This window comes from Phoxinus phoxinus, assembly GCF_949152265.1.
Source record: "Phoxinus phoxinus genome assembly, chromosome: 18".
NCBI lineage: Eukaryota > Metazoa > Chordata > Actinopteri > Cypriniformes > Leuciscidae > Phoxinus > Phoxinus phoxinus.
The window spans coordinates 3,661,042-3,688,809 of record NC_136893.1 but is presented as its reverse complement, the minus strand read 5'-3'; the positions used below and the strand labels follow the sequence as shown (position 1 = coordinate 3,688,809).

The window sequence follows — 27,768 nt, the reverse complement described above, 5'->3', positions numbered from 1 at the left end:
GTTTAGACAGACACAGACAGAATGGATGGATCCGCTTAACAACATAAATCACTTACTTGCTTCAGAGGGACTTCAGAGATAGTTGCCATGGAGGTTTAACTGGAGAGGCGCTGTCGTCTGGTCAGAATGGTACGGTAACTTTTTTTGTTCAGTATTCAAACCTTCTGCACCTGTGACTTCATGTCATGAACTATGAATGATAATGCAAAGAGATCATTTATAAACTACCGTTTCATTCTGCAAACCAATATGACACTTTGTGGCATTCTATAGAATCACTTCATGGCATGTATGGAAGTTTTAGAAAGACGTGAGAAAAGAGCAGCGTGTCTGTAAGTCGACAGTGAATCATAACGCATGACATTGCTCTGAGGAAAGTCAAGTGTCTCGTTCCTCATGCATCAGACGCTTGAATGCTCTTTGTTGCCTGACTGATGGTCTGGATAAACTTGCAAACATTCGCTCCAACACGTGATAAAGGAGCATAACAGAGTTACTTTTTGTTATCTAATTCTTAATTTTATCGATAAAATCTATGAAGAAACATTTGGTGTAGGTTTTACTTTGAAAAGTATAATAAACCCTGAAAGTCAGAGCGAAGTTAAAATGGAAATCTGTTCTTGCTTTAGTCTGTCACTAAAGAGTTTCAAATGTGTTTTATTTTATTCTCCTGTGGGTTCAAAACAAATGTGACTGGATTTATTATATGCATATTAAAAAAAATGGTGTAGAAACCATTTTCACTCAGAAATTAGTAAAACAGCAAGTAACATAAATGTGAAGTTTGAAATAGTATTTTCTTGTAAAACTTTTTTTAACAGTGCTACAGGATATTGTTTATATTAGAGTGTCTCTGCGTATGAGAGAGAAACTGGACACTAGTGTTCAAGAATCACTCCTACATCCCAACACACACACACACACACATCAGTCATGTGATTTGATGGATGGCCGCTGAGGTCAGAGGAGATTCGAGGTCGCTGCGAGAATATTTCAGCAAGTCCTCAAACGCGGCGTCGGTTTCTCGCGCGACATAAATGCGGATCAGTCAGAAATATATCGGGCAGGACAGATCCAGTATCACATACGTGTCCATTCTCACATCAGACACTTACTAACCCACACAAGATAAAACTCAGGAAATTATCCGAGCTGGATTCAATCGTACAGGAGCAAGGAGCAATAGTATAATAATAATAATAATATAATAATAATATTCTCAAAGATTTCTCATTTTCACTCAAAAAAAATGCTGGGTTGTTTCAAGGGTCAAATATGGACAAACCCAGTCATTGGGTTACATTTTAAAATTTCATTTTTAACCCAACGTTTGGGTTTGTCCATATTTGACCCAAAATTGGGTTGAAACAACCCAGCATTTTTTAGAGAGTAGAAATGATCATACCAGTAAATACTGTAGTCACTCAAAAGCAACTGTAGTTTGCGATCTCAGCTGAAATGGATTTATTTATTTATTTTATGAAAGTTAAAAGTGAAGATTTAAGAATTTTCTTCTCATTAATGGACATTCTGTCTATTCTAAGCAGTTTAGAGTCAGAAGTATTCTGATTGGCTGTCGATATTTTTATCGTTCATCAGCTGGAAAAATCATTCTCAAAGTGATTCCAAGAATATCGTTGCTCTGTGTTATCTTTACAGTTACGGTTTGAACTTATTCTCATAAAATTAGAATGATTATTAAAACTTTATAATTATAGTTATGAATGGTGTGAATGGCCATTAAAGAGCCCCTATTATACATGTTCAAATATTACCTTTCATGCAGTGTAATATACTGTGAATGTAAAAGTCTGCAAAGCTTCAAAAATAAAAATGCAGATAAATGCATAGTTATTGTCTCCTAAAAGAAAGAAGCGATTCTGAACATCCCGAAACGAGTCGTCAGTAATTCCAGTCTCACTTCCTGCTCGAACCTACGTAGGTTTTTAAGAAAGTTGCATAATGCCAGTCTATGGTCTTCATTGGCTGCCGGCGAACTACGTCTACTTTGACCCTCAGACACTGTAGTTGTAGCGGAGACTGGAAGCGTTTGGTTTGTGTTGTTCATGTCGAGAAGACGCTGTTTTTCTGCTGTGAGAGAAAATCCACTTTCAAAGGATGAGATAGTAAAACCGACGCCATCATTACCGGTCGACCAATCACAACAGACTGGGCCATCTGACCAATCAGAGTAGAGGAAGCTCACAGAAAGGCGGGGTTTAGAGAGGCCGAATCTTTATTGAACCGCTTCAGACAGATGATGCTGCAATGGAGATTATGAGATTATGAGAAAATTAAAGTGTTACAATGGATGCATGTAAACCTATTATAGGAGACTCCAAAGCAAAATTATGAACTTTTAAAATAGTATAATAGGGAAAAGTAAAAAATATTACATTTAATATTGTATTTTTCCTTTTGGATTGTATACACAGTATTCATTCATCTAATAGTTGATCTGGACAGTAAATCGTGTGTGATCTACAGTTGAGCGGTCCCCGTCTCTGGTGTCTCTAACATCTTTGGGCCCTTGCCCTTAAATGTACACCTCTATGGTGTGCGTACATGCGTGTGCATGCTTGAGCCCACTGGACACTAGGAATGTCCATTAACCCCGCTGAACCAGCAGAGCGGCTAAATCCAGATCCAGAGACTAAAGGGGAGGATTTGGGCCTGAGGGTCAGAGAACTCAATCTGAATCTGAAACTGTAAACTCCCTACAGACTGTCTCTCACACACACACACACACACACACACACACACGATGTGTGATACTCACTTGATTGAAGTCTTGTGTTTTTTGGTTGTAAGTCGAGCTGAATATTTAGGAGAGACAATTTCTCAAGATTAATAATTTTTTTCCCCTTCTGTCGCCTGATGGGGTTTTGGTTGCTTGCCGCTGTCGCCTTCTCCGCCTTTGGCTTGCTTAGTAGGGGAAATTTAATTTAATATTGAACAATAATATTGATCTGCATGCATTGACACCATTATATGAGAACTGAACTGATTTGGTTTATGATTATATTTACATATACACAATAAGGTCCAATAATTCCTGTGATGGGCAGGTTTAGGGATAGGGGCAGTGTAAGGGGATATAACTTTTTCGTGTGTGTGTGTGCGTGTGTGTGTGTGTGTGTGTGTGTGTGTAACCAACATGCACATCACAGAAAATGTAACTGTGCCATTTATTATCTTCATGGACTGCATGATGTCTGTGTGTCCCACAGAACCCAGAGTCCCTGGACTCGTCCATCCAGAGCTGTCTGTCTGTCCTCTACCCGCCGTTTGAGGTCACGGCCTCCACTGTCCTCAGCCAACTCTTCCAGGTCATCGATGCTCGTTACCACGGAGACGCCCTCCAGTGTCTGACCGACTTCCTCATCCCTGCCAGGCATCTTCTGGAGAGAGTGCAGCATTCGGCCTGTGTGAGTGAGTGTGTGTGTGTGTGTGTGTGGGTGGGGGGGGGGGGTTTGGATTTGTATATATAAGTGACCTTAGAAATTACAGTCAAACTAGTAACATAAAAAAAAAATGGCTGCTAGTTACAGGACCTACAGATGTTTCTTCAAGTATGGGCACTGTAGAAACTTATAAAATAAACTCTTGTGAGTGAAAAAGCTCTCCAAAGTTACACAGTTATTCTCTATATCAGTGTCAGTGTTTCTGAACTCCTGAAACGCCTCCATTGTAGTCTTGAGTTTTCTTCCAGGAATTAACACGTCACAATATTCCTCATTTAAATAATTAATATGCAGAATAAAGGGGCGGGGCCTGGTTGAGTTAGTTAGTAGTGTGTTGAAACTGGCGGTTATGGAAAGGGGCGGGACATTTCCCAAACACACTCAAAGTGCTTGACCAATCACAACACACTGATCCAGCCGACCAATCAGAGCACAGTGTGCCTTTCAGAAGGAGGGGCTTCATAGAGACAGGAACTAAACAGAGCGTTACTGACAGACTGGGAAGAGAGGAGCCGCAACAATGGAGAATATGGGGAAAATAATCAACATTCAAGCAGGAAAACCTGTTCTAGTAGAGCCCAAAAACAACATCAAGACTTTGTAAAAGGGCATAATAGGCCATTAAATGTGACCATCAATAAATATTATTATTTTGTATAAAAATCAATCAAAGACATAAAATGCCCAAAGTTGAAGAAACACCCTTACACTTTCTCTTATACATTCATATTATGTTGATGGAAAACGTCCATGGAAACAGTATACTGTACATTGACTACTTTTGATTACTGAAAACACATGTTCAAACTGACATTAATGTCTGAAAGTTGTTCGAAGCACATGATCTGCTGTTATTCAGCGCATCAGTCTGAGCTCAGCTAATGTAAGAGGCTCTCAGACAGATCATCACTGAGAAGTGTCTCTAGAGCGGCGTCTCATTCTCTAGAGCGCAGTATCTGAGGTCAATCAATGAGGGGCCGTGATGTCCGTCTGTACAGATGTTCTCCAGCAGTGATTATAGGACATGTCTTTGATATCAAGAGCATCGCTTCATGCTGTTCACATAATGCACTGTCCTTTAAAGCCCTTCATCAGTCTGCTTCCACAGATACTCATCTGAAGCCAGTGCCCTGGGCTGCACTGCGTCATTTTCAATTCATAATCACTATCTATATTAGTAAAAGAAGAATGATCTTAATTTAATTGGCTGTCGGTACTTAATTATTGGCCGTCAGCATTTAACACTGGAATGTGAACACTTAAAAAGGATTTAAAATGATTAAAGCGCTTACATGTGACATCATGTTGAGGAATATCATCAATCTATCTATCTATCTATCTATCTATCTATCTATCTATCTATCTATCTTGCGTTCTATCGTTCATTTTTATCATTTGTTCTATCGTTTTTTCCATCCATCCATCCATCCATCCATCCATCCATCCATCCATCTAAAAACTTTTTAACAATGTAAAAAATGATATGATCAATAAGTTATAACATGTTTTTACATTTTATTTATTTTGATGAGTAAAGGAGATACAATATACAAAATTCAACAATTTTTTTTAAGTCAGTTTAATGTAACTTAAGTTGATTGTACTTAATTTAAGCAACTTTTGCAGTGACAAGTAAAAAAAAAAAAAAAAAAATTCCTTTTAAAACTGCTTCCTTAGACGTTCCAATTTGCAGCATTCCAATTTTAATTTGAATTTGAACATGTTTGCTGCCTAATTTCAAATTTAAATGTTAAAATTCCAAATGGAATTCTCTGTGTGTCCTGAACAGGCTCCGTACTCTCAGAGGGTGTTCAGCTGCTCCGGGTGGCCTTTGTGTTTGAAGGATCGCATCGTGATCCAGCTTGCTCCCGTTAACCCTTTGCTGCTCGGACCGGGAGACTTTTACCTGCAGGTTGTGCCGTCTGCGAACCAGGCCGCCCGCATCGTGGTCCAGAGCCTTCTAGAGGTGCAAACCCCAATACCCGAGACCTCTTACCCCAGCATCTTCACTGACGCCTGGCTTCGGGAGCTCAACGACGGGAGACATGGAACGCCTCTGGCTCGCTGCGTCCTCAAAACCGAGCAGGGCATAGTCAAAGTTCCCTGGGAAGAGGTGGCCAACCCTGAGTTCGAGGACGATCGGAGTATGGCCTCCTCGTCTCCGTCAAACCAACAGGAGTCTTTGAGTTTGTGCCGTCCACACACACCTACCCCTTCTAACTTCTCTGTCGAGACGAGGATTTGTCCTGCACGGGATGGAATAGCAGTGTCCTTGCGTTTGGTAGACAGCAGTAATAGTTCCAGACACGCTGAAATGGATCCGTCTGGGATGCGTCCGGTGGGATGGGTGTCTCCAAACACATGGGACAGCAGAAGTAAGAGCAGTTTGGTAAGCAATTGCAATGCTCGAATGGACCTTACCAAAGAAACCCAAGGATATTCACAGACTCCTCAGCTGAGGTCCAGCGGTGCGACTCGGGACCGGACCGCTTGTGTGCGCACCGTGAGGTTTGCAGAGGAACCCTGTACGCCGTGCATGCAGAGGAAACACGGACAAGGGACCAAAGCGCAAAAATGTCGGTTCACGGAAGAACCCATAAAACCCAAAGAAAGATCCGAGCGTCCAAATGAACCAGCTCAGGACACTCCAGATCAGTGCGGCTCCTCAAAAACAGATCCGTCAGGAAATTACTCCAGCGGAGGGCGTGAGGAACAGTCCCAGGACGTATCTCAGGACTGTTTTACTCCACCTGTGGTTGGGACGTCTGAGAAATGCCACATTATTGTCCGAGGACAGACAAGCGAGGTGGACAGAAGCAGCTACTTAGAGATGATCCCAAAGCTGCATGTGGTTCCGGGGAAGAAGACCACCACTTTTGGGCTCGTGTCTCCCAAGATAAACAGAAGACGATTCGTTGTGGCTCAAGGTTTGGATTATATCGGTTTCTTAGGCAAGATGCTAATCTAAGAAAAAAAAAGAGGAAAGATCAAATATATTCAATATGTTTTATTTAAAGACATGATATTACAGTCCTTATGATCATCATATTAGAAGCAAAACTATCTCTTTGAACATGTTTTTATGTTGACTTATTCCTTTGAAGATCTCTCTCAGGACCCCAAAACTCTGCCCCCTCCTGTTACTGGACCGCGGATAAATCACTCAGACGCCTCAGCGCAAGCTCAAACTGAGAGACCACCATGCAGATCCTCAACTCCTTCACTTAAAGCTGACGGCCTTCTTCACTCCGGAATCGTGTGTCTAACAGGTCAAACAAAACACAAACCTTTATCATGCCAAATTAATGTCATTTGGTCAGTTGAGTCTTACCTTCATTTCTTTTGATCACGTAAATGCATTTTATGCCTTGCACATTAAAATGGATGTGAAACTTTTTGAATGGTTGAATGATCTGTCTGATATAGAGAAGTCGAATGATTTGTGTCAGTCTTGGTGGTGGCATCATTAAAAATTAGTTAAAAATAATTAACCAATCAGTAATGCTTTGCATTAAATGCCATTATTTTAATGCCAACTATTTTTATAAATCATCTTTGTAAAGAAAACATTTGATGATTTCTTTTATGTATAAATTCTAAAAAAATTCTAAAAATGAATTACATTTGAAATTAAAATGAATAAATGTATTTTTATTTTTATATGATACAATTAAGTGTACAAATAACAAATGAATCATTTAAAACCAATAAACTATATCTTTTTATATTAAATTATACATTTACGAATAGGTAAATTAATAATTATGTGTAATAGTTTTAGTAATTGTTTGAATGAAACCTAGAAAATGCATTAAAAATAAATATATAAATATATTTTAATTTAAATAAAAATAAATAAATGTGTTTATCTATATATATAAATATACATATATATATATATATATATATATATATATATATATATATATATATATATATATATTATATATACACACACTTTTAAGTAAATAAAATTGTATAATGTTTTATAGATGTTTATATAATGTTCTGGAATTGAATGTTTTATATCCTCCGCAAGGCAAATGAAACCAGATTTTCCCAGACTGCAGTCATGAAAGCATAACCACTGTCAGGTCAGCGCTGTGTCACGGTCGAATGTCCATCTAACCTCTTCTGCCTCCTTCAGGTGGACAGGACCGTTCAGGTCGAGCAGTTCTGGAGATTTATGGAGATCATCAGGTCTGGACTTCTGCACACATCTCAAGCCAGGAGATCTGCAAACTCCTGCTGTACTTCCACACCATCACCAGGTACGTACGTGTACGTACGTGTACACACACACACACACACACACACACACACACACACACACACACACACACACACACACACACACACACACACACACACACACACACACACACACACACACACACACACACACACACACACACACACACAGCTAGATTCAATAGCATTGTAATGTTAAGCTTTCTAACTTTTCGTGGTAATTTGGAATATTGTGTAAAATTAGTGTTTTCAGCAAATGATATCTGGCTATATCAGCCAGCAATTGTAACGTTAACCGTGTGTTTTGCAGGAGAGAGATGAAAGATGAAGGGATGACGGTGGTGTTTGATGCACGGAAGAAGCCGCCACATCCAGAGTTTGCCAAAGCTCTCCTGATGGTCCAGGTGTGTGTGTGTGTGTGTGTGTGTGTGTGTGTGTGTGTGTGTGTGTGTGTGTTTTTGGGTTAAAACTGTAGCTTGAGAACATTTCTAAATAAATATTTGAGCAGTAAATCGTGAGCGTTGTCCACAGGAACAGGATCCTCGTGCTGTGCACTGGATTCTTCTGCTGATGAATAAGGACAGTCTCCACAGTCTTGAGAAAAGGCCCGGCGTTACGGTCAGAAGAGTTGTGGTTTTTCCCCTATATCACACACACCTGGCTTCAGTGCTTCTCTTTATAATATAGATGTGCAAGTAAGATTATTTCTAACAGACTGATCTTCTCAACAGATGGACACGGTGACGTCATTTAAGGCTCTATATAAAATAGTGGACGTCAGTCAGATAACGGCGGCTCTACACGGGTCCTTACCGTACAATCACTGTGACTGTATACAAATACATCAGGTACATTACCAGTCGGATTCCTACCAGCATTATTAATCAAATATTCATTTCATAATAATTATTATTATTATTATTTTGTATTTTATACATAATATTATAATAGATAATATTATATTATGTATAACATATTTAATATTAATATGAAATTATATTTAAATATAATTATATTACATTATATTCACATTATCGGTTATAATAGTATAATAATAAAATTAATACAATATTATAATTTAAATTATATTGTATTATTTTAAATTAAATAATATTTATTATATAATATTTTGATTATTAAATTATACATTTATTTTTATATTTTGATTAGTATTTTATAAATGTTTTACTATATCAATTATAATATTAAAATAATATTATAATTCATAATATTGTATTAAATTATATGTAAAAATTATATTGTAATATACATTATTTATTATTATATTATTTTAATTATATCCATTATATATAATACATACATACACATATATATATATATATATATATATATATATATATATATATAAATACAATATATTCATATATTATTTTAAAAATAATATTGTAATATTTATTACTACAACTATTATTTTATATATTTTTATTCATTATTATTATATATAACATTGTATAATTTAATATATTAAAACGAATATTATTATTATACTGCCAATTATAATATATTAACATTATTATATTAAATTACATTATATATATTTTTTTATAATATTGTAATATGTATTATTTATTGTTATTAGTATGTATGAATTAGTATGTAATATTATAAAATAGTATTATATTAACTTAATTATGACATTATTATAATATTTATGATTTAATATTGATTATTTTGTAAATATTAACACATTATTATTTTACTTTAAAATGATTTAAAGCTTTAATTTTTTATTTTAATGCACCACTTGTTATGTTACAGAAACTGTATCCATTTGTGTCAGACCTGCAAGAGGCGTCCGCTCTGCTGTCAGGAGCTATAAAGAAACTTGAAGGTGTTCATAAAATCGACACAGTGCAGGTCAGTAAAACATTTGTATCTGCTCTCGTCCTGTCATAAACTGACGGCCTCCAAACTAAATGTATCCACAAATATAAAATCATGCTGTTCTTAGTTAAAGATGACGCACAGACCTCTGTGACTGTGTAAACTGGCAGAAACTCTTGTGTGTAAATCAGGATGTGCATCAGTGCATTGAGGAGCAGGGAGCTCTCATGACGGACGTGCTGGAAGACACGCGATTGGTCGGCTTGCAGAGGGGAGGCGGAGCCATGTTGGCCAGGCTGAGGCTGGAAACTGATGTGAGATCGCCACACTGTGAACAGAGCTGGTAAAAACACACATTTCAACACACTCGCTCGTTTCCACCACAGAATGGAAAATAAAAAAGGTCATTGTTACTTTATATCTCACAATTATGACTTTTCCCAGAATTGCATGATATAAAGTCACAATTGCGTGATATAAAGTCGCAATTAACTCAAAAAATAAACATGAAATTCTGATTTTTTTCTTCTTCTTGTAATTGCATGTTTATATCTCACAATTCTGACTTCTGAATTCAGTATTGCATCATATAAAGTTCACATAACTTCACTCTCAAACTTATGGATGCTTGTTTCCACCACAGAATGAAAAATAGAAAAGGTAATTGCGACTTTATATCTCACAATTCTGACTTTTATCCCAGAATTGCGTGATATAAAGTCACAATTAACTCAATTAATAAACTTAAAATTCTGTTTTTTCTCTCTCAGAATTGCATGTTTATATCTCGACTTCAATTTCACACAATTGCGAGTTATAAATTCAGAATTGCATGATATAAAGTTGCAATTGGTGTCATAAAGTCACAATTAACTCAATTAATAAACTTGAAATTCTGATTTTTTTTTCTCAGAATTGCATGTTTATATCTTGACTTCAATTGACTTCAATTTCACACAATTGCGAGTTATAAATTCAGAATTGCATGATATAAAGTTGCAATTGGTGTTATAAAGTCAGAATTGCAATATAATCGGACTTTACAACTCGCAATTGCAACTTTACATCTCGCAATTCTGAGATAAAAAGTCACAATTATCTTTTAAAATGTTATATTCTGTGGTGGAAAAACGCTTCCATACAAACTTGAGCTAGATGAATGACTAAGCAATTAAACTACAATATATCACTTCAAAGTGTATGTGATGTGATGGAATCACCAGTAATGAAACGTTTATTCGGTGGAAAAACACATTGTACTGATCATATATAATATTGAGGATCCCTGATGGAGTAAACATCTGTTCTGCCTTCAGTGAGGTGATTGACACAGTCACACATCTGTACAACGCCATGGAGGAGCAGGTGCATGTTCTGGCCAGGAAGTCCAATGTGTCCCGGCAGCACCTGGACTTCCTGTTACGCCTCAGAGAGATGGAGTCGAGGTTCGCAAAGGTATGATCATAGAGCTGCTCACAAAACACGAACCGAAAGGTTTTGAAAAATCAAAGGTTTTAGGACTACGGTAAGGCCACAATATACAATACACTACCGTTCAAAAGTTTGGAGTCGGTATGATTTTTTTAAGTCTCTGATGCTCACTAAAGCATTAATTATTTGATAAAAAATACAGTAATGACAGTATTATTGTAAATCTTTTAAATAACGGTTTTCTATGTGAATATACTGTAAAATTAAATGTATTCCTGTGATCAGATTCTGATTATTTTATTTAATGCCATGTCAGCATTCAAAGCTATTTTCATGGCAAAAATTCAATTACAAAAATACAAATATCATATAAATATAATAAAAACAGAACAAACAACAAGTTATTATACAAGTTTTTTAAATTAACATATGATAAAAAATCCAAAATTTTTTCAGGCATAATCTCATTAAATATGTCCTTAAGTGAAGTAACTTCATAAAAGAGCCTTCTGCTTGTATAAAGTCCAGGACAATCCAATAAAATATGTTTGACAGATAAGGGAATTTTACAAAACATGCATAAAGTTGGTATAGACCACTTGATCAAGTCTAGTTTTAAAATTGATAAAAAGTCTGTTTGTAATTTATTCCTGTGATCATTTTAGCATCATTACTCCAGTCTTCAGTGTCACATGATCCTTCAGAAATCAGTATAATATGATGATTTGATGCTCAGGAAACATTTATGATTATTATCAATGTTGAAAACAGTCGTGCTGCTTCATATTTTTGTGGAAACCGTGATTTTCTGGATTCTATGATTAATAGAAAGTTCAAAAGAACAGTTTATTCAAAACAGATTTTTTTGTAACATTATAAATGTCTTTACTGCATTCCTGCTGAATAAATGTGCTAATAAAAGTAAAAAATAATAATAATTTTGAAGAATAGTGTACATTGATCTTTTGCGTTTGGAGTAGTTCGATCTGTAGCGTTCAGAAGCAGAGTTCAGTAAGCGTGTCTGTGTGTAGATGAAGGAATGGTTGGACACAGAAGGACAAGCGCGGCTCCTGCAAGCCGAATCTGTGGACGACTCCAGTGAACGAATCCAACACACACTGCAGAGTTTCCAAGCTTTTCTCTCCGAAGCAAACGTAAGTGAACGTCAAGACGCTTAATGCTGTGCTGCTGCAGAAGTGACTTCGTTTAGGGATTCAACTAAATCTTGTCTCGTGGTATGCATGTTTTAAAATCATTAACCCAGCTAACAAATATATGTTCTAAGAACGTTCCCATTAGGTTATTAAAATGTTAATTCTGAACGTTCTCTGAACATTCAAAACGTTATGTTTTTGTTTTTTTTAATTGGGGGGGATTATGCGAACATTAAAGTCTCCCTGTGGTGAACCAAAGACAGTCTCAAAAACACGCTTTGAAATCGCTGGTGTTTCTGACGTCACACACTACCTTGTAACCAATCAGATCAACGTGTGATCGACAACCAGTGGATCTCTGAGTGAGTGAGTGAGTGGAGGCGGGGCTCATTTGCATATTCATAGAACCGCGCATACTAAATGTGGTGAATGTACTAAAGGGTGTAGAATTCTATTTTCAAGGAAAAAACATTTAAATATGAAATTTTGGTGATCAAAGATGAGTTTTAAGGGATTCAATTATTGACTTTAAAGGTACATTTTGTAGGAATTTTTCCCATCTAACAGTGAAATTTCATTTTACATTCAAACGAATACTGCTCTCTAGCGCCTCGCTTTTTCAAATGCGTGTTGCAACTACGATAGCCGTTATGTACCAAGAAGCTTTGACAACATGTCTTCCAATAGCACTTCATCGAGTTGAACTGTACATGTTCTACTATTATGCTGCCTATATAATGAATTACACAACCAAGTAATGAAAAAAAGCTTGTAATTTAGACTGTAACGTTGACTTACCCGTCGAGAAGAAAGCAAGCAACTTCAACGTCTTTCTCCCTCATTAGCTCTTTCCACCTATTTTTTGTTGTTGTTTTTTGGGCGATTTTTTTTGGGATTCCTTCTCCTGTGGCTCGGCACAAGTATGATCCTGCATTATGAAGTACCGTGCAGTGCAACCTTTCATATTTGCCGGGACAGTGCCAAGCGCCTCTCTCTGATTATGGCTTACAGCTTATGAAAACCTTTTCACAATATTCTAATTTTGAATTTGGGGTTTTCATAAACTGTAAGCCATAATCATCAAAATTATAACAAATAAAGGCTTGAAATATCTCACTTTGCATGTAATGAGTCTATATAATATATTAGTTTCACCTTTTAAGTTGAATTACTGAAATACATGAATTTTTTCGAGTTTCACCTGTATATTTACAAGCTGCATTATTCATAAAAATTTATTAAAACTAAATACTGTACATAAAATGATCCCATGATGGAACGGTTCTATGTATGAAGCGTCTGACAGAAAGAACCCTTTAAGATTCCATATAGAAGCTCTTCTTCTAAGAGTGTGAAGCCGTTTAACCGTGTGTATTTGTTGAAACATCAGGAGCGAAAGCATCAGGCGATGATGCTGGTGTCCGATGCGGAGAGAGTGCAGGGGCCGAACTATCCCGAGGCCGAGGGCTTTCACAGGATGGTGTCCACCTTTAAATCCAGCCTGGCCGAGTTTGTGTCGCGGGCCGAGCGCTGCTGTGAAGAGATGGGGATGATGGTGTACGTCTGCCACTTCTGCGAGAGGGTACGTCTGACGCTTCATTCATTTCTTCACATATATAAACTAAAACCAAAACATTCACAGAACTTATTACAATCAATTCCAGTTAGCTTGTACACTGATTCTGTAAGGCCATATTCAGCATTTTTTGCATGTCCAGATTTGATTTAAGTCAGGACAGCAAAAAATAAACCAAAATAGATTTGGAGGTGGTTTAAAATGTGATTTTTACAGATGTGTCTGTATCGGATTTGAAATAGTCTTTTGGGTCACTCTTAACATGACACACAACGATAACATCAAAACCAGTGATGGAAACTCCCCACTCCTCGCTACTAATTCACTTTAAAGGGATAGTTCGCCCAACAATTATATTAAACCCATGATTTACTCGCCCTCAAGCCGTTCGAGATGCATATGTCAATCATTTTTCAGACGAACACATTTTCAGTTATTTTATAAAATGTCTTAACGTTAGATCTTTCAGTGGTTATAATGTCAAGTTATGGGGTCCACCTCCTTCAAGTCCCAAAAATGTGCATGCATCCTTCACAAAAGTAATCCATCCGGCTCCAGGGGGATAAACGAAGGCCTTCTGAGGGTAACACGTGCGGTTTTGTCGTAAAAACATTTAAAACTTTATAAATTAAAATAATTGGCTTCCGGCAACGGTCGACGCGCGTTCACGGGAAATGGTTGCCGGCCCCTGACGTTCTAATTTAAATCATAGAACTAAATATATCTTGTGTATAAAATATCGTATACAAAAAATGTTAAAGGGGTCATCGGATGCCTATTTTCCACAAGTTGGTATGATTTCTGCTGTTTCGGTGCATGTCTCTTTAAATGATAATGAGGAATTTTTTAATCCATATAATGCCAAAAATCCCCGCCAAAAAATATGACGTAATCGATCTTCTCTCTTAGGCTTCAGCCGTGGCCAGCGACTGCAGACGGTTTTTGGATCAGGATCAATATTGCGGTTCCCCAGACGAAGAGAGCTGGACCCGTCTTCACGCTCACCTGCAGAGGTTAGACGAGTTTTCTCCCGAGCACTTCCAGGACGTGAGAGCGCAGGCGTGCTCCAGCTCCAGGGCTCTGCAGGTGTGGGACGCCGCCTGGATCCACTGCCGGGACGTCCGGCGCCGGCTGGAGGAGAGACTGGCTCTTCTGGCAGGAGCTCAAACACCCGCTGGACGAGGCTCTGACTGGCCGGAGAAGACTCCAGGTGAGGATTCAGGAGCGTCTGTAAGATAGGCTGGGGCGGGATGATCTGGATGCTTGATTATGCCCCGGAATAAAAACATTATTGTGACTTTTATCTCACATTTCAGGCTTTCCCCCCCTCACAATTCTAAGTTAGAAACTCAAAATTGTGAGTTTGCATTGAGTTAACATATCACAATTCTGTTTGTTGTGGTTTTTTTATGCAACAGAATAATTTTTTTTTTTGTTATTTCTGCCACAAAATAAGACAAATTATGATTGCGACTTTTTATCTCACAATCTTATCTCTTTTTTGTCCGAATTCTGAGTTTAAATCTCGCTATTCTTTGTTTTATATAGTTTTTTTCTTATGTTTTGTTTTTCATTGCACTCTTGCTTTTTTTTCTCTCCCAGTTGTGTTTATATTTTGCGATTTTGATTTGGGGGTGTTTTCCTGACACAGAAAAAAATTTTTTTTAAGAAGGTACAGTAATTGCGCATTTTTATCTCACAATTCGGGCTTTTTTTTTCTCTCACAATTTTGAATTTATATATTTTTCCTCAGAAATGAGTTTACATCACATAATTCTGTTGTGTTTACGTTCTCACAATTCTTACAATTTTTTTTTTATTCTGTGTTAATTATTTATTCAGAATATAAAAAAATTAAAAAGGTAATTTCAACTATTTATCTCACAATTCTGACTTTAAAAAAAATATATTATTCCAAATAAGCTTCCATATTTGTATATTTTGTTCTATTGTACTTGTCCTAATAATTGTAAGTTGCTTTTTTGTTCTTATTTTAAATAACAAAAATAACTATACATCTCATTTCTTCAAGATTTTGGTCCTATCGCCCACCCAGCGCAAGATGAGCAGGAGTTTGTGCCCGATCCGTCAGAGAGCAGAGCGAGTCGGTCGAGAGACAGCATGCACACCACCGTCACCTGCTTCAACTTCAGATCCAACCACAAAACCCGGAGAGAGACCAAAACCGCACAGGCCGCCAAGGAAAATCCGGCAGACTGCGGGCAAAGAGGCAGAAGTGTCAGCAGAAAAGCTTCCCAGGACCAGAAGCCGGTCGCAGGCTCGGGTACGGTGGGCTGTCAGTGGTTCCCTTGGCAGCAAGCGGCGAACAGAAACATCCGGAGATCTGAGCTCCACATCACTGAGCCCGTCTTCCCACAGGACCAGGAGTACGGGAACCCTCGTCGCGGCAGCTTCTGCTCACAGACGGCCCGTGGAGAGACCGACTGGAGAACTGATGGAGAAAACACTGCTTCCAGCCCAGAAAGCCCGAACAGAACCATGTGAGTTATATTGTGTTCTTGTGGCCATTTCAGACGCTTATGACAACATGGAATTAATACGGTTTACTTGGTAACACTACAATAAGGTTCATTAGTTAACATTAACTACATTAGTTGCATGAACTAAGAATGAACTGCACTTATACACCATTCTTTTCTTTTCTTTTTTGTTAATTTCAACATTTATTAATACTTTAAAATCTTGGGTTACACTTTATTTTAAGGTGTCATTGTTACAGTGTAATTATATATTTAAGTACTGAGTAATATTAAGCAACTACATGTACTTACTATAGGGTTAGGGTAGGATTGGGGTTTGGTTCAGGGTTAGTTGCATGTAATTATGCATGATTTACTGTTATTACTATGGTAAGTACATGTACCGGTAACATATGTAACAAGGACACTGTAAAATAAAGTATTACCAAATCTTGTTAACATTAGTTAATGCAATGTGAACTAACATGAACAGCTGTATTCTATACTAACATTAACAAAGATGAACAAACACAGCAAATAATGTATTGCTCAAGGTTAGTTCATGTTAGTTAATGCTTTAACTAATGTTAACTTATGAACCTTATTGTAAAATGTTACAGTTTTACATTAGTAAATGTGTCCGGTCTAATTGTAAAAAAAAAAAAAAAAATCATCAGTGTGAGTTGTTCTAAAAAGTAAATTTTTTTTTTTTATAATCTTTAATTAAAATGTAATAATTTTTTCTGCCTTTGAAACAACTTTTCTTTTTCTCCAAACGTTTAAACAGTAGTGTATAACAGGGAAAAAAATTCTCAATATTTTTCATTTGCTATTTCTTTCTCTGTCCAAAAGCTTCCACTGATGTCAGAAAGGTAAAGTTATGGAAATAAGGACAAATATAGGATTATAAAAGTGACGACACCGTGTTGTTTCACACTGCACTACTGGAAACCATAATTGTTATTCTAATGGTAAACAAGATTTTACCATTATTTACATACCATATGTAAATAGTGTACATTTCTATAGTGTCATCGTGATCATGACCAGCTATTTTGACCATCCACAATAGCTATAGTATTACCATGGTCCCATGTGCAAAAAAACATGGTAATACATGTGAAAATTGAAAAATTTAAATATTGTGCAAAAGTTCATTTATTTCAGTAACTCAACTTAAAAGGTGAAACTAATATATTATATAGACTCATTACAGGCAAAGTGAGATATTTCATGCCTTTATTTGTTATAATTTTGATGGTTATGGCTTACAGCTTATGAAAACCCCAAATTCAAAATCTCAGAAAATTAGAATATTACATGAAATCAATCAAATAAAATAAAAATTAAATACACAAATGTCAGCCCTCTGAAAAGTATAATCATGCATATGTACTCAGTACTTGGTTTGGGCTCCTTTTCCATGAATTACTGCCTCAAATAAATGAACTTTTGCGCGATATTAAATTTTTTCGAGTTTCACCTGTATAAAGATACTTTAGATTTGTATTATTTTAGAAATCTATGGTTGTCTTTATTTCCCGTCAGGAAGCTTCACCGTGTCATGGAGGAGCTCCTGCTGACGGAGGTGGAGTACGTCCGCTCTCTGGGATACATCTTGACTCATTACTTCCCCCTGTTGGCCAGACCCGACGTCCCGCAGGATCTGCGCGGTCAGCGCGGACGAATCTTCGGAAACCTGGAGAAACTGTACGACTTTCACTGCCAGCACTTCCAGCAGGAACTGGAGTCCTGTCAGGCAGAGCCGCTGAGAGTCGGACGCTGCTTCCTGAATCACGTAAGACAACAGTTTAATCATAGTCATGCTGCGTTCACTTCTTAAAACGTACAGAATATCAGTCTGACCTTGTACAAAAATCTATTTAAACAGAGAGAGAGTTTTGGACTTTACGCACTTTACAGCAAGAATAAACCCCAGTCTGATGCGCTCATTCAACATCATAGATACTTCAAGGTGAGGAACCTACTATTGGTTATACATACATTCAACAATATATATTGTTGTAATATTATATAACATATATATGTATCACTATTGTTCAAAAGTCTTTTTTTGCTAACCAAGGCTGCATTTATTAGATCAAAAGAGTTAAAACAGTAGCATTGTGAAATATTATTAAAATGTAATATAAGTTTTCTATATGAATATATTGTAAACTAAATGTATTCCTGTGATCAAAGCTACATTTTCAGCATCATTACTCCAGTCTTCAATGTCACATGATCCTTCAGAAATGATTCTAATATACTGATTTGTTGCTCAAGAAACATTTATTATTATCATCAATGTTGAAAACAGTGATGCATTGTATTGTTTCAGGATTCTTTGATGAATGGAAAGTTCAAAAGAACAGCATTTATGTGAAACAAATCTTTTGTAACATTATAAACGTCTTTACTGTCAGTTTTGATCAATTTAATGCATCCTTGCTAAATAAAAGTATCAATTTCTTTACAAAAAATATCCTGATAATATATGAAATTAAACTTCTTCCCGTTCTGTCCAGCGTAAGCAGATGGAGTTGGGTGACAGCATGGATCTGTCCTCATACCTGCTGAAGCCCGTCCAGAGGATCAGCAAATACAGTCTTCTGCTGCAGGAGATCCTGGACGAATGTGTGCCGGATCAGAGCGGAGAACAAGAGGAGATCCGGGCGGCTCTAGAAGTGGTGCGGTTCCAGCTGCGGCACGGGAACGACCTGCTCACCATGGACGCTATCCGGGACTGCGATGTTAGTGGTGAAATTTCCAGTTGAATTTGAAAAAACTGTTAAATTATATATATTTTTTATTTTAACGGTATAGTTCACCAAAAGTTGAACTTTGATCACCATATACACTACATTTATGTATGGTGGCCGAGAGAGCTCAACATGCTGCAACTGAAGACATGCAAATGTAAAAAAACACCAGCAAATAAGGAAACCATCTCCAACAGTTTGACAACACACACTGCAAATACTCACAACGCAACCAAATACAGAAACGTGCTGCAAATACTCAACACAACCAAATACTGAAACACGATGCAAATACTCACAACGCAACCAAATACACAAACGTGCTGCAAATACTCACAACACAACCAAATACTGAAACACGATGCAAATACTCACAACGCAACCAAATACAGAAACGCGATGCAAATACTCACAACGCAACCAAATACAGAAACGCGATGCAAATACTCACAACGCAACCAAATACTGAAATGCGATGCAAATACTCACAACGCAACCAAAAACAGAAACACGATGCAAATACTCACAACGCAACCAAATAGAGAAACGCGATGCAAATACTCACAACGCAACCAAATACAGAAACACACTGCAAATACTCATAACACAACCAAATACAGAAACGCGATGCAAATACTCACAACACAACCAAATACAGAAACGCGATGCAAATACTCACAACGCAACCAAATACAGAAACACACTGCAAATACTCACAACACAACCAAATACAGAAACGCGATGCAAATACTCACAACGCAACCAAATACTGAAATGCGATGCAAATACTCACAACGCAACCAAAAACAGAAACACGATGCAAATACTCACAACGCAACCAAATAGAGAAACGCGATGCAAATACTCACAACGCAACCAAATACAGAAACACACTGCAAATACTCATAACACAACCAAATACAGAAACGCGATGCAAATACTCACAACGCAACCAAATACTGAAACGCGATGCAAATACTCACAATGCAACCAAAAACAGAAACACGATGCAAATACTCACAACGCAACCAAATACAGAAACACACTGCAAATACTCACAACACAACCAAATACAGAAACGCGATGCAAATACTCACAACGCAACCAAAAACAGAAACACGATGCAAATACTCACTGTGCAACCAAATACAGAAACACACTGCAAATACTCACAACACAACCAAATACAGAAACGCGATGCAAATACTCACAACGCAACCAAATACTGAAACGCGATGCAAATACTCACAACGCAACCAAATACAGAAACGCGATGCAAATACTCACAACGCAACCAAATACAGAAACGCGATGCAAATACTCACAACGCAACCAAATACAGAAACGCGATGCAAATACTTACAACGCAACCAAATACAGAAACGCGATGCAAATACTCACAACGCAACCAAATACAGAAACGCGATGCAAATACTCACAACGCAACCAAATACAGAAACGCGATGCAAATACTCACAACGCAACCAAATACACAAACGTGCTGCAAATACTCACAACGCAACCAAATACACAAACGTGCTGCAAATACTCACAACGCAACCAAATACAGAAACACGATGCAAATACTCACAACGCAACCAAATACACAAACGTGCTGCAAATACTCACAACGCAACCAAATACACAAACGTGCTGCAAATACTCACAACGCAACCAAATACAGAAACACGATGCAAATACTCACAACGCAACCAAATACACAAACGTGCTGCAAATACTCAACGCAACCAAATACACAAACGTGCTGCAAATACTCACAACGCAACCAAATACACAAACGTGCTGCAAATACTCACAACGCAACCAAATACAGAAACGCGATGCAAATACTCACAACGCAACCAAATACACAAACGTGCTGCAAATACTCACAACGCAACCAAATACAGAAACACGATGCAAATACTCACAACGCAACCAAATACACAAACGTGCTGCAAATACTCACAACACAACCAAATACACAAACGTGCTGCAAATACTCACAACGCAACCAAATACAGAAACACGATGCAAATACTCACAACGCAACCAAATACACAAACATGCTGTAAATACTCACAACGCAACCAAATACAGAAACGCGATGCAAATACTCACAACGCAACCAAATACACAAACGTGCTGCAAATACTCACAACGCAACCAAATACACAAACGTGCTGCAAATACTCGCAATACAACCGAATACAGAAACACACTGCAAATACTCACAACGCAACCAAATACTGAAATGCGATGCAAATACTCACAACACAACAAAATACAGAAACACACTGCAAATACTCACAACGCAACCAAATACACAAACGTGCGGCAAATACTCACAATGCAACCAAAAACAGAAACAATATGTACAGCACGTGTTGTCAAACTGATTATGATTTTTCTTAAATGAGCTCTTAAATGAGTGGGGCGACAGTGGCTCAGTGGTTCATGTAGGTTGTCTACAAACCGGAAGGTTTCAATCGCCGGTTCCACCTGACCAAGTGTCGAGGTGTCCATGAGCAAGACACCTAACCCCATCTGCTCCCGACGAGCTGGATGGCGCCTTGCATGGCAGACACCACCGTCGGTGTGTGAATGGGTGAATGTGAGGCAAAATGTAAAGCGCTTTGGTGGCCATTGGGTCTGTGCGCTATATAAATGCAGTCCATTTTCCATTTAATTGAGCTCTCTCTGCCACCATATTTATGACTAAATACATTTAAAAAAAATATTGAACAAAAAAATGTTGGTATTTTTTTCACACACCTGAAACAGTTTTTCCATAATATGCAAGTTGCAATCATGATTTTGTCATTCTATTTCTTCAGCTGAACCTGAATGAGCAGGGCCAACTCATTCGCCAAGATGAATTCTGGGTAATTTTCCGCAAGAAGCGTTCCCTCCGGCGAGTGTTTCTCTTCCAAGACGTCATTCTCTTCACCAAGACCAAAAAAAATGACCGTGGAGATGATGTGTACGTTTATAAACTGTCTATCAAGGTATGTGTATGGTAATATTAATATTTTATCTGGTCCGTGTTTACCTTTGTGAAACAAACTGAACTCTTAGCATCAATACGCAATGATTTGCTGTGGTCATATTCAGGATTAGTTTTTTCTTCTAGCAGGAAACTTACAGAACTTTACATTTATGCATTTGACAGATGCTTTTATTCAAAGCAACTAACAGCTAAACTACGGTAATACTTTTATGCAGCAAAAACACATTAAATCGATCAAAAGTGAACGTAAAAGACATTTATACTGTCACAAAAGATTTTTATTTCAAATAAATGCTGTTCTTTTGAACTTTCTAGTCATAAAAGAATCCTCAATAAAACATGAATATAAAGCCATTTAACATTAAGCAATTAAAATGGTTTTCAACATTGATGTTAATAAAGAACAATTCTTGAGCAGCAGAAATCATTAAAACATAATACAATTGTATTATTTCACAATATTATTGTTTTTCTGTATTTAATATATTAAATAAATGCAGGAGGGAATGTGTATTTCCTGGAAATCAAACCCACTCAGAAAACATTGCCAAGAGTTAACACTCATTTTCTATTTTCAAATAAAGGTATTAGTAAATAAAATCAGTGTTTGTTTCATTTGCACAATTTGATCCATGTCTCCTATGATTACAATTGAAACTTGTTTAATGTTTCTCTGTAGACCTGTGAGATTGGAATGACCCACTCCTGCGGTCTGAGTGGCCGGAGTTTCGAGATCTGGTTCAGGAGGAGACGATCCCAGGACACCTACATCTTACAGGCAGAGACACGGGACGTCAAGGAGGCCTGGACCCGAGACCTGGAACACATACTGTGGGAACAAGCACTGAAAAGCAGAGGTCAGAGCATAGCACATTACAATATGTGGTAAAATAATGTAAATGAGTCATTTAGAGACAAAGTCTAACAACTTACTTACTAGGTTACTGTACAAGTTGTTTGTGCTTGCACGTCCTTGTAGATCCACAGAACTTGTTGATATTTTTGTTTCAGAGCTGAGACGACAAGAGAGGTTGTTCATGGGAATGAGTTGGAAACCTTTTATAAACTTTCAGCCCAGAAATGCAGCCGTTAACAATCACGCCGTGAACGGTGATGTTACAGGAAGAGGTATTTATCAGCCAATCACAAGCTGACGATTGAATTCTCTTTGATGCATAACACGTGTCCTAACCAGACGCGATGCGATAAGATTCCAGCGACAAATAACTTGTCTGTCCACACTAGACGCGACGCAACTGCGAGATACATCAAAATCAATCAAAACCCACAGCCAATAGGAACAGCGTGTGGGCGGAGTCTCGCGGCGAGTGCACAGCACCAGAGAGTAATCTTTACGGCACTCGCAAGAAAATGGATAAGTAGGCTACATTATCAAATTCACAAATATTACACCATTTAAGCATTATTAAAAATACATACAGTAGGCTACTGAGTTACTAAAACAATCTGTCAAAGAATATACTTGTTTGTTCACAGTTTGAACTTTCTTGTTCCCTTTCGTAGTCACTACGAGTTACGTCATGACGATGAATGGGGTTTCGCTTAGAAAGCCTATTAACTTCGAGTATTACAAAACGAGCCAATGGCAAAGAAATGCCATGGGTCTGCGGAATTTGCATAGCGTAACTCCGCCCCACCTCGTGGCTATATAAGGAAGTACGCTGGCAACACGCAGTTATGTTACCTGCTGAGGAGCGAGACTGAGCTTGGCTGTCTTCCAGTGCCCTGCGTAAGTCTGAGCTCCCTGTCGTGAGACTAGCACGGATGAAGGACTCCTACTTAACACAGGAATACCAAGGTACACTGGGAAGCATATCTCAGTGGAAATATGCAACACAATGCCTGCCTGAAGGGAGGACTTACAGAATACACATAAGACCTGCGAGCAGGCTGCATATGGAGAACACTGAGGTGTCCAGCCCAGCAGGGTTGAATCTTTCAACCCCAGGGGTGGCAAGGTGGCTTGCCAAGGGAAAGACACATGCTCAGAGAGGCTTACAGTGGAAATACACATGTGGGGGTCGCCCAGACGGGGAACCATGCACATGGCGGCACCTAGTTAACATGAAAGCTTCCGCAGGCATAGACTATGGCGTTGATGTCAACAGCGCTGGAGGAACTGAGGGCTTCTCGGGGAATCTCACCTGAGAAGAATATCACACGTATCCAGTCCGCGGAGTGGAATGGCGAGCAAGCGATGACACAGACCGGCTCCTATAACCGGCCACTGGGGCGAGTACATGAGAGGACACTGCTCCACTCAGAGATTGTGTTGGGTGTCCCCCAGCCTGCAGCTCTGCAGATGTCTGTTAGCGAGGCGCCATGCGCTAAAGCCCAAGAGGAGGCCACACTGCCCGAACCCCAAGGGGACACGGTCGACCTTGCTGCTGGTATGCCAAAACAATGGCGTCCACTATCTAGTGAGACAACCTCTGCTTGGAGAGAGCCTTTCCCTTCATCTTCCCACCATATCAGACAAAGATCTGGTCTGAGGTCCTGAAACACTGCGTTCTGTCTACGAAGCAGTGCCAAGGCTAGGTCTAAGCGAAACCCCATTCGTCGTCACGACGTAACGTTTCTCGTTCCCTACTCAGGGAACAAGGGTTACATATGTAACCGAGACGTTTCCATTTGCTTTAAATTGTTAATTTCAAGATCTGAGGTGAATTATCCATTGTTGCTTTTACAGCTACAAAGCTGGAGCACTAAATGATATTCAAAGTCACATTGCTTTTAACATTAAATAAAGCACATAAACAGTGCCTGAGATTATCATTGCCACACTTTGTTGTTTGTTGTGCCAGCGCGACGTCGCAGAAAAATAGAACCCGTATCTAAAATAGAATCGTCACGTTTCGCCGTTGTGGCTGGTTAGGACAAAAACCCTGATTAACATGGAAAATACGCCTTTTATCACGCGTCGCAACAGCTATGAACAAAATGCACAGTTTTATCAAAATATGTCTTTCCTCAGTTTTATTTAGTTTAGTCAGAGTCTCAGCACACAAACTCTAATATTCATGACCCAAGCTGCACCTGATAATTACAATGTAATGTTCACCATAACTAATTCCCATACAAATATATAAACCTTCTTTAATCAAGATAAATTTACTTGAGAAGCAAAATGACTTAAGATATTAAGTCTTGTTTTTGAGAAATATACTGTATCATAGTGAACATAGTGACTCTATACTTAAAACAAGAACAAATGTCTGCCAGTGGGGAACGAAAAATAAACTTGTTTTCCCTTTAAATTAAGTTTATTTTTCTGACCCCACTGGCAGATTTTTTATAAAAAAAATTAAGCATGAACTTAAGACATAATATCTTTATTAATTTTGCTTCTCATCTTTATTAAAATCTTCTTGGTGTTTTGTTGAGGGAACAAGGGTGATGCTGAATACAAACATACATCACTGCAGCTCTCTATACTAGTTGCTACGCCGCTGAAAAAATTATTTGACTTAATAAAGTAAAACATCTATTCATTGATTACCTGAACTTTGTGACTTTTGTTTTGACAGAAGTTGTAGGAATTCTGAAAACTCCCAATCCCTTGGTGTCCAGCCTTCAAAGGGGCGTGTCTCTGCCACGGCCTGATTCGATTGGCTCTGGCAGCAGCACGTCAACCGCCGGCAGCCACTCATCATCCTCGTCTGGGCGGGGCTCCATGTCCCCAAGTGTTTTCCAAGGAAAATACGGTATCAGAGCAAAAACATCTACTTACTATTACAGGAAAATAAATACAAGTGTCTGTATATTAAGGGAAATGGCTTAATAATAGGAAAATCTCTTCTTCATAGACTCGCCTGCGGAGAACGCGGGTTTATTTAGCTGTGCGGATCATAACTGCCCCACAGGAAGGAGAGCGTCTGTGTCGTCACTGGTTCACTCCAGACCTTCAGCTCCTCAGTTGTCTCCTGCTCATGGTCTTCACTACAGCTCACCTACCCTGTCCAGAAAGAAGATCAGTCCACAAACAGAAGCTCACGGCCCTCTCAAGGTTGAGACATACATGCAAAAAATCACTTCTTTTACAAAACTCAGTGAGCAGCCTACCTAGACGACATTATAAGGCAAAATGATGCTGACCTGCTCTAGAAGATCCTACATTGTAAAAAACATATAAAGACACTTCAAGCTGTATTTTTTTTTTTTCATGCACTAGTCAATTGTGGCCTATTTCTTGCACTACATCTATTTGCGTCCGTAGATTTCAATTACAGTGTACATATAAGTGTTAAAAAGTAAAAAGTTGTTTAACTCCACTTCAGCAGCACTTATATACACCAAACTTTACTGTTTTATTCCCATCTATATTTTGAAGGTTATTACTGAGGGGTTTGTTCATATATCATTCGCCTGATTTTATACAATGTTATTTCTAACGTTGACAGTATTTTCTGATTTATGGAGTGAAAAAAGGGATATCCTAAATCCCCTCAGTAAATTACTCCCCTCTGACTCTAATATAAATGAATCTTATGCGACTAATTCAACTATTTGTTCAGATTTCTGTTCTGGAATTTATTTTTCACAGTTGTTTTCCCTGTATTTTACACATTGCATTGCGTTTTAGAGTTAAAGGAAATATCTGTAAAATTGCAAGTACCTTTTCTATTTGTCTACAGATATTTTTTATATCTAGTGCAGAACGACCAGAATCTAAGGCAGCATCACTTCCATTGTGAATGTGAAAGATTTTCTGTGAAACTTTTCACCCAAATTATATATTTAATGAATCACTTTTCAAGTATTCAAGATTTAATTTTGGCACATTTCAGTTACATACAGTACAGCTTGCAGTGAAATGTAAACCTGGTCTGCTACTTAGATTGTGCATTAAATAGAAAAAAATGAAGTTAAAACAAATCTCTATGAATGAAGTAGGGTTAGGGCTTTCTTATGACTGAAACAGTACAGCATAGTGCTTGCAACACCAAAGTCAAGGGTTCGATTCCCAGAGAATGCATGAAGCAATAAAATGCGTACCTTTGCAAGTACCTTTGGATAAAAGTGTTTGTCTAGGATTTGGAGAGTTTAACACTGATATTTCAAGAGGAAAATATGTTCATATTTTATGTTAATTATGTTATTCTGTGCTTACCTCAGTGTCAGTTTCAAGAGCCGATTCGATCCAAAGCATCAACAGAAGTTTAGCTGTGATAGAGGTAAGTTTTTGGATGGATGGATGGATGGATGGATGGATGGATGGATGGATGGATGGATGGATGGATGGATGGATGGATGGATGGATGGATGGATGGATGGATGGATGGATGGATGGATGGATGGATGGATGGATGGATGGATGGATGGATGGATGGATGGATGGATGGATGGATGGATGGATGGATGGATGGATGGATGGATGGATGGATGGATGGATGGATGGATGATACTAATGATGCAAAATTTCTGCTTGCATCTCTTCAGAGGCAGTTCACTGATGTCAGATCAGGTCATGTGATGCTCTAACCAGAGAAGTCAACAAGTCAGATCTTACAGTTTGGAAACACCTGATGCAGAACAGACCAGAACATATATCAGTTCATATTTTAAAATAATTACAGTAATAAAGAAGAAAAAGCAAGATGAGAGTGACCAGACCTTTTTGGTGGACCAGTTGTTTACTTCATCATCATCATCATCATCATCTTTATCATCATCATCATCATCTTCATCAGAAAAGGCACATTTGAGGAACTACATGGACATTTTCCGGTTGCAGTTCTGGAAAAAGAACAGAAACATTCTGTTTAAGCTTGGCC

The 27,768-nt window shown here is 38.0% G+C and overlaps 1 protein-coding gene across 3 annotated transcripts; it reads left to right on the top strand.

Moving 5' to 3' along the window:
- On the top strand, window positions 1–27,665 carry quoa (quattro a). 3 transcript variants are annotated; one of them, XR_013794796.1, is made up of 26 exons: window positions 1–129; window positions 3,231–3,428; window positions 5,254–6,391; window positions 6,569–6,733; window positions 7,612–7,735; window positions 8,026–8,119; window positions 8,247–8,333; window positions 8,447–8,563; window positions 9,495–9,593; window positions 9,752–9,903; window positions 10,877–11,015; window positions 12,023–12,145; window positions 13,536–13,727; window positions 14,631–14,931; window positions 15,754–16,222; window positions 17,750–17,999; window positions 18,093–18,176; window positions 18,730–18,954; window positions 21,801–21,971; window positions 22,653–22,830; window positions 22,985–23,101; window positions 23,219–23,352; window positions 25,522–25,698; window positions 25,801–26,000; window positions 27,110–27,168; window positions 27,434–27,665. XR_013794796.1 is itself a non-coding variant. In XM_079587677.1 (25 exons), exons 1-24 carry the CDS (start codon window positions 127–129, stop codon window positions 27,155–27,157), a joined length of 4,827 nt encoding a protein of 1,608 aa, XP_079443803.1. In that variant the 5' UTR covers window positions 1–126; the 3' UTR covers window positions 27,158–27,168; window positions 27,434–27,665. The 3 variants fall into 3 exon arrangements, 2 of the variants coding, with proteins under 2 accessions (XP_079443803.1, XP_079443802.1); XM_079587677.1 differs by lacking the exon at window positions 23,219–23,352 and having other exon boundaries at window positions 15,778–16,222; XM_079587676.1 differs by lacking the exon at window positions 23,219–23,352.
- The last annotated feature ends 103 nt before the right edge of the window (window positions 27,666–27,768 follow it).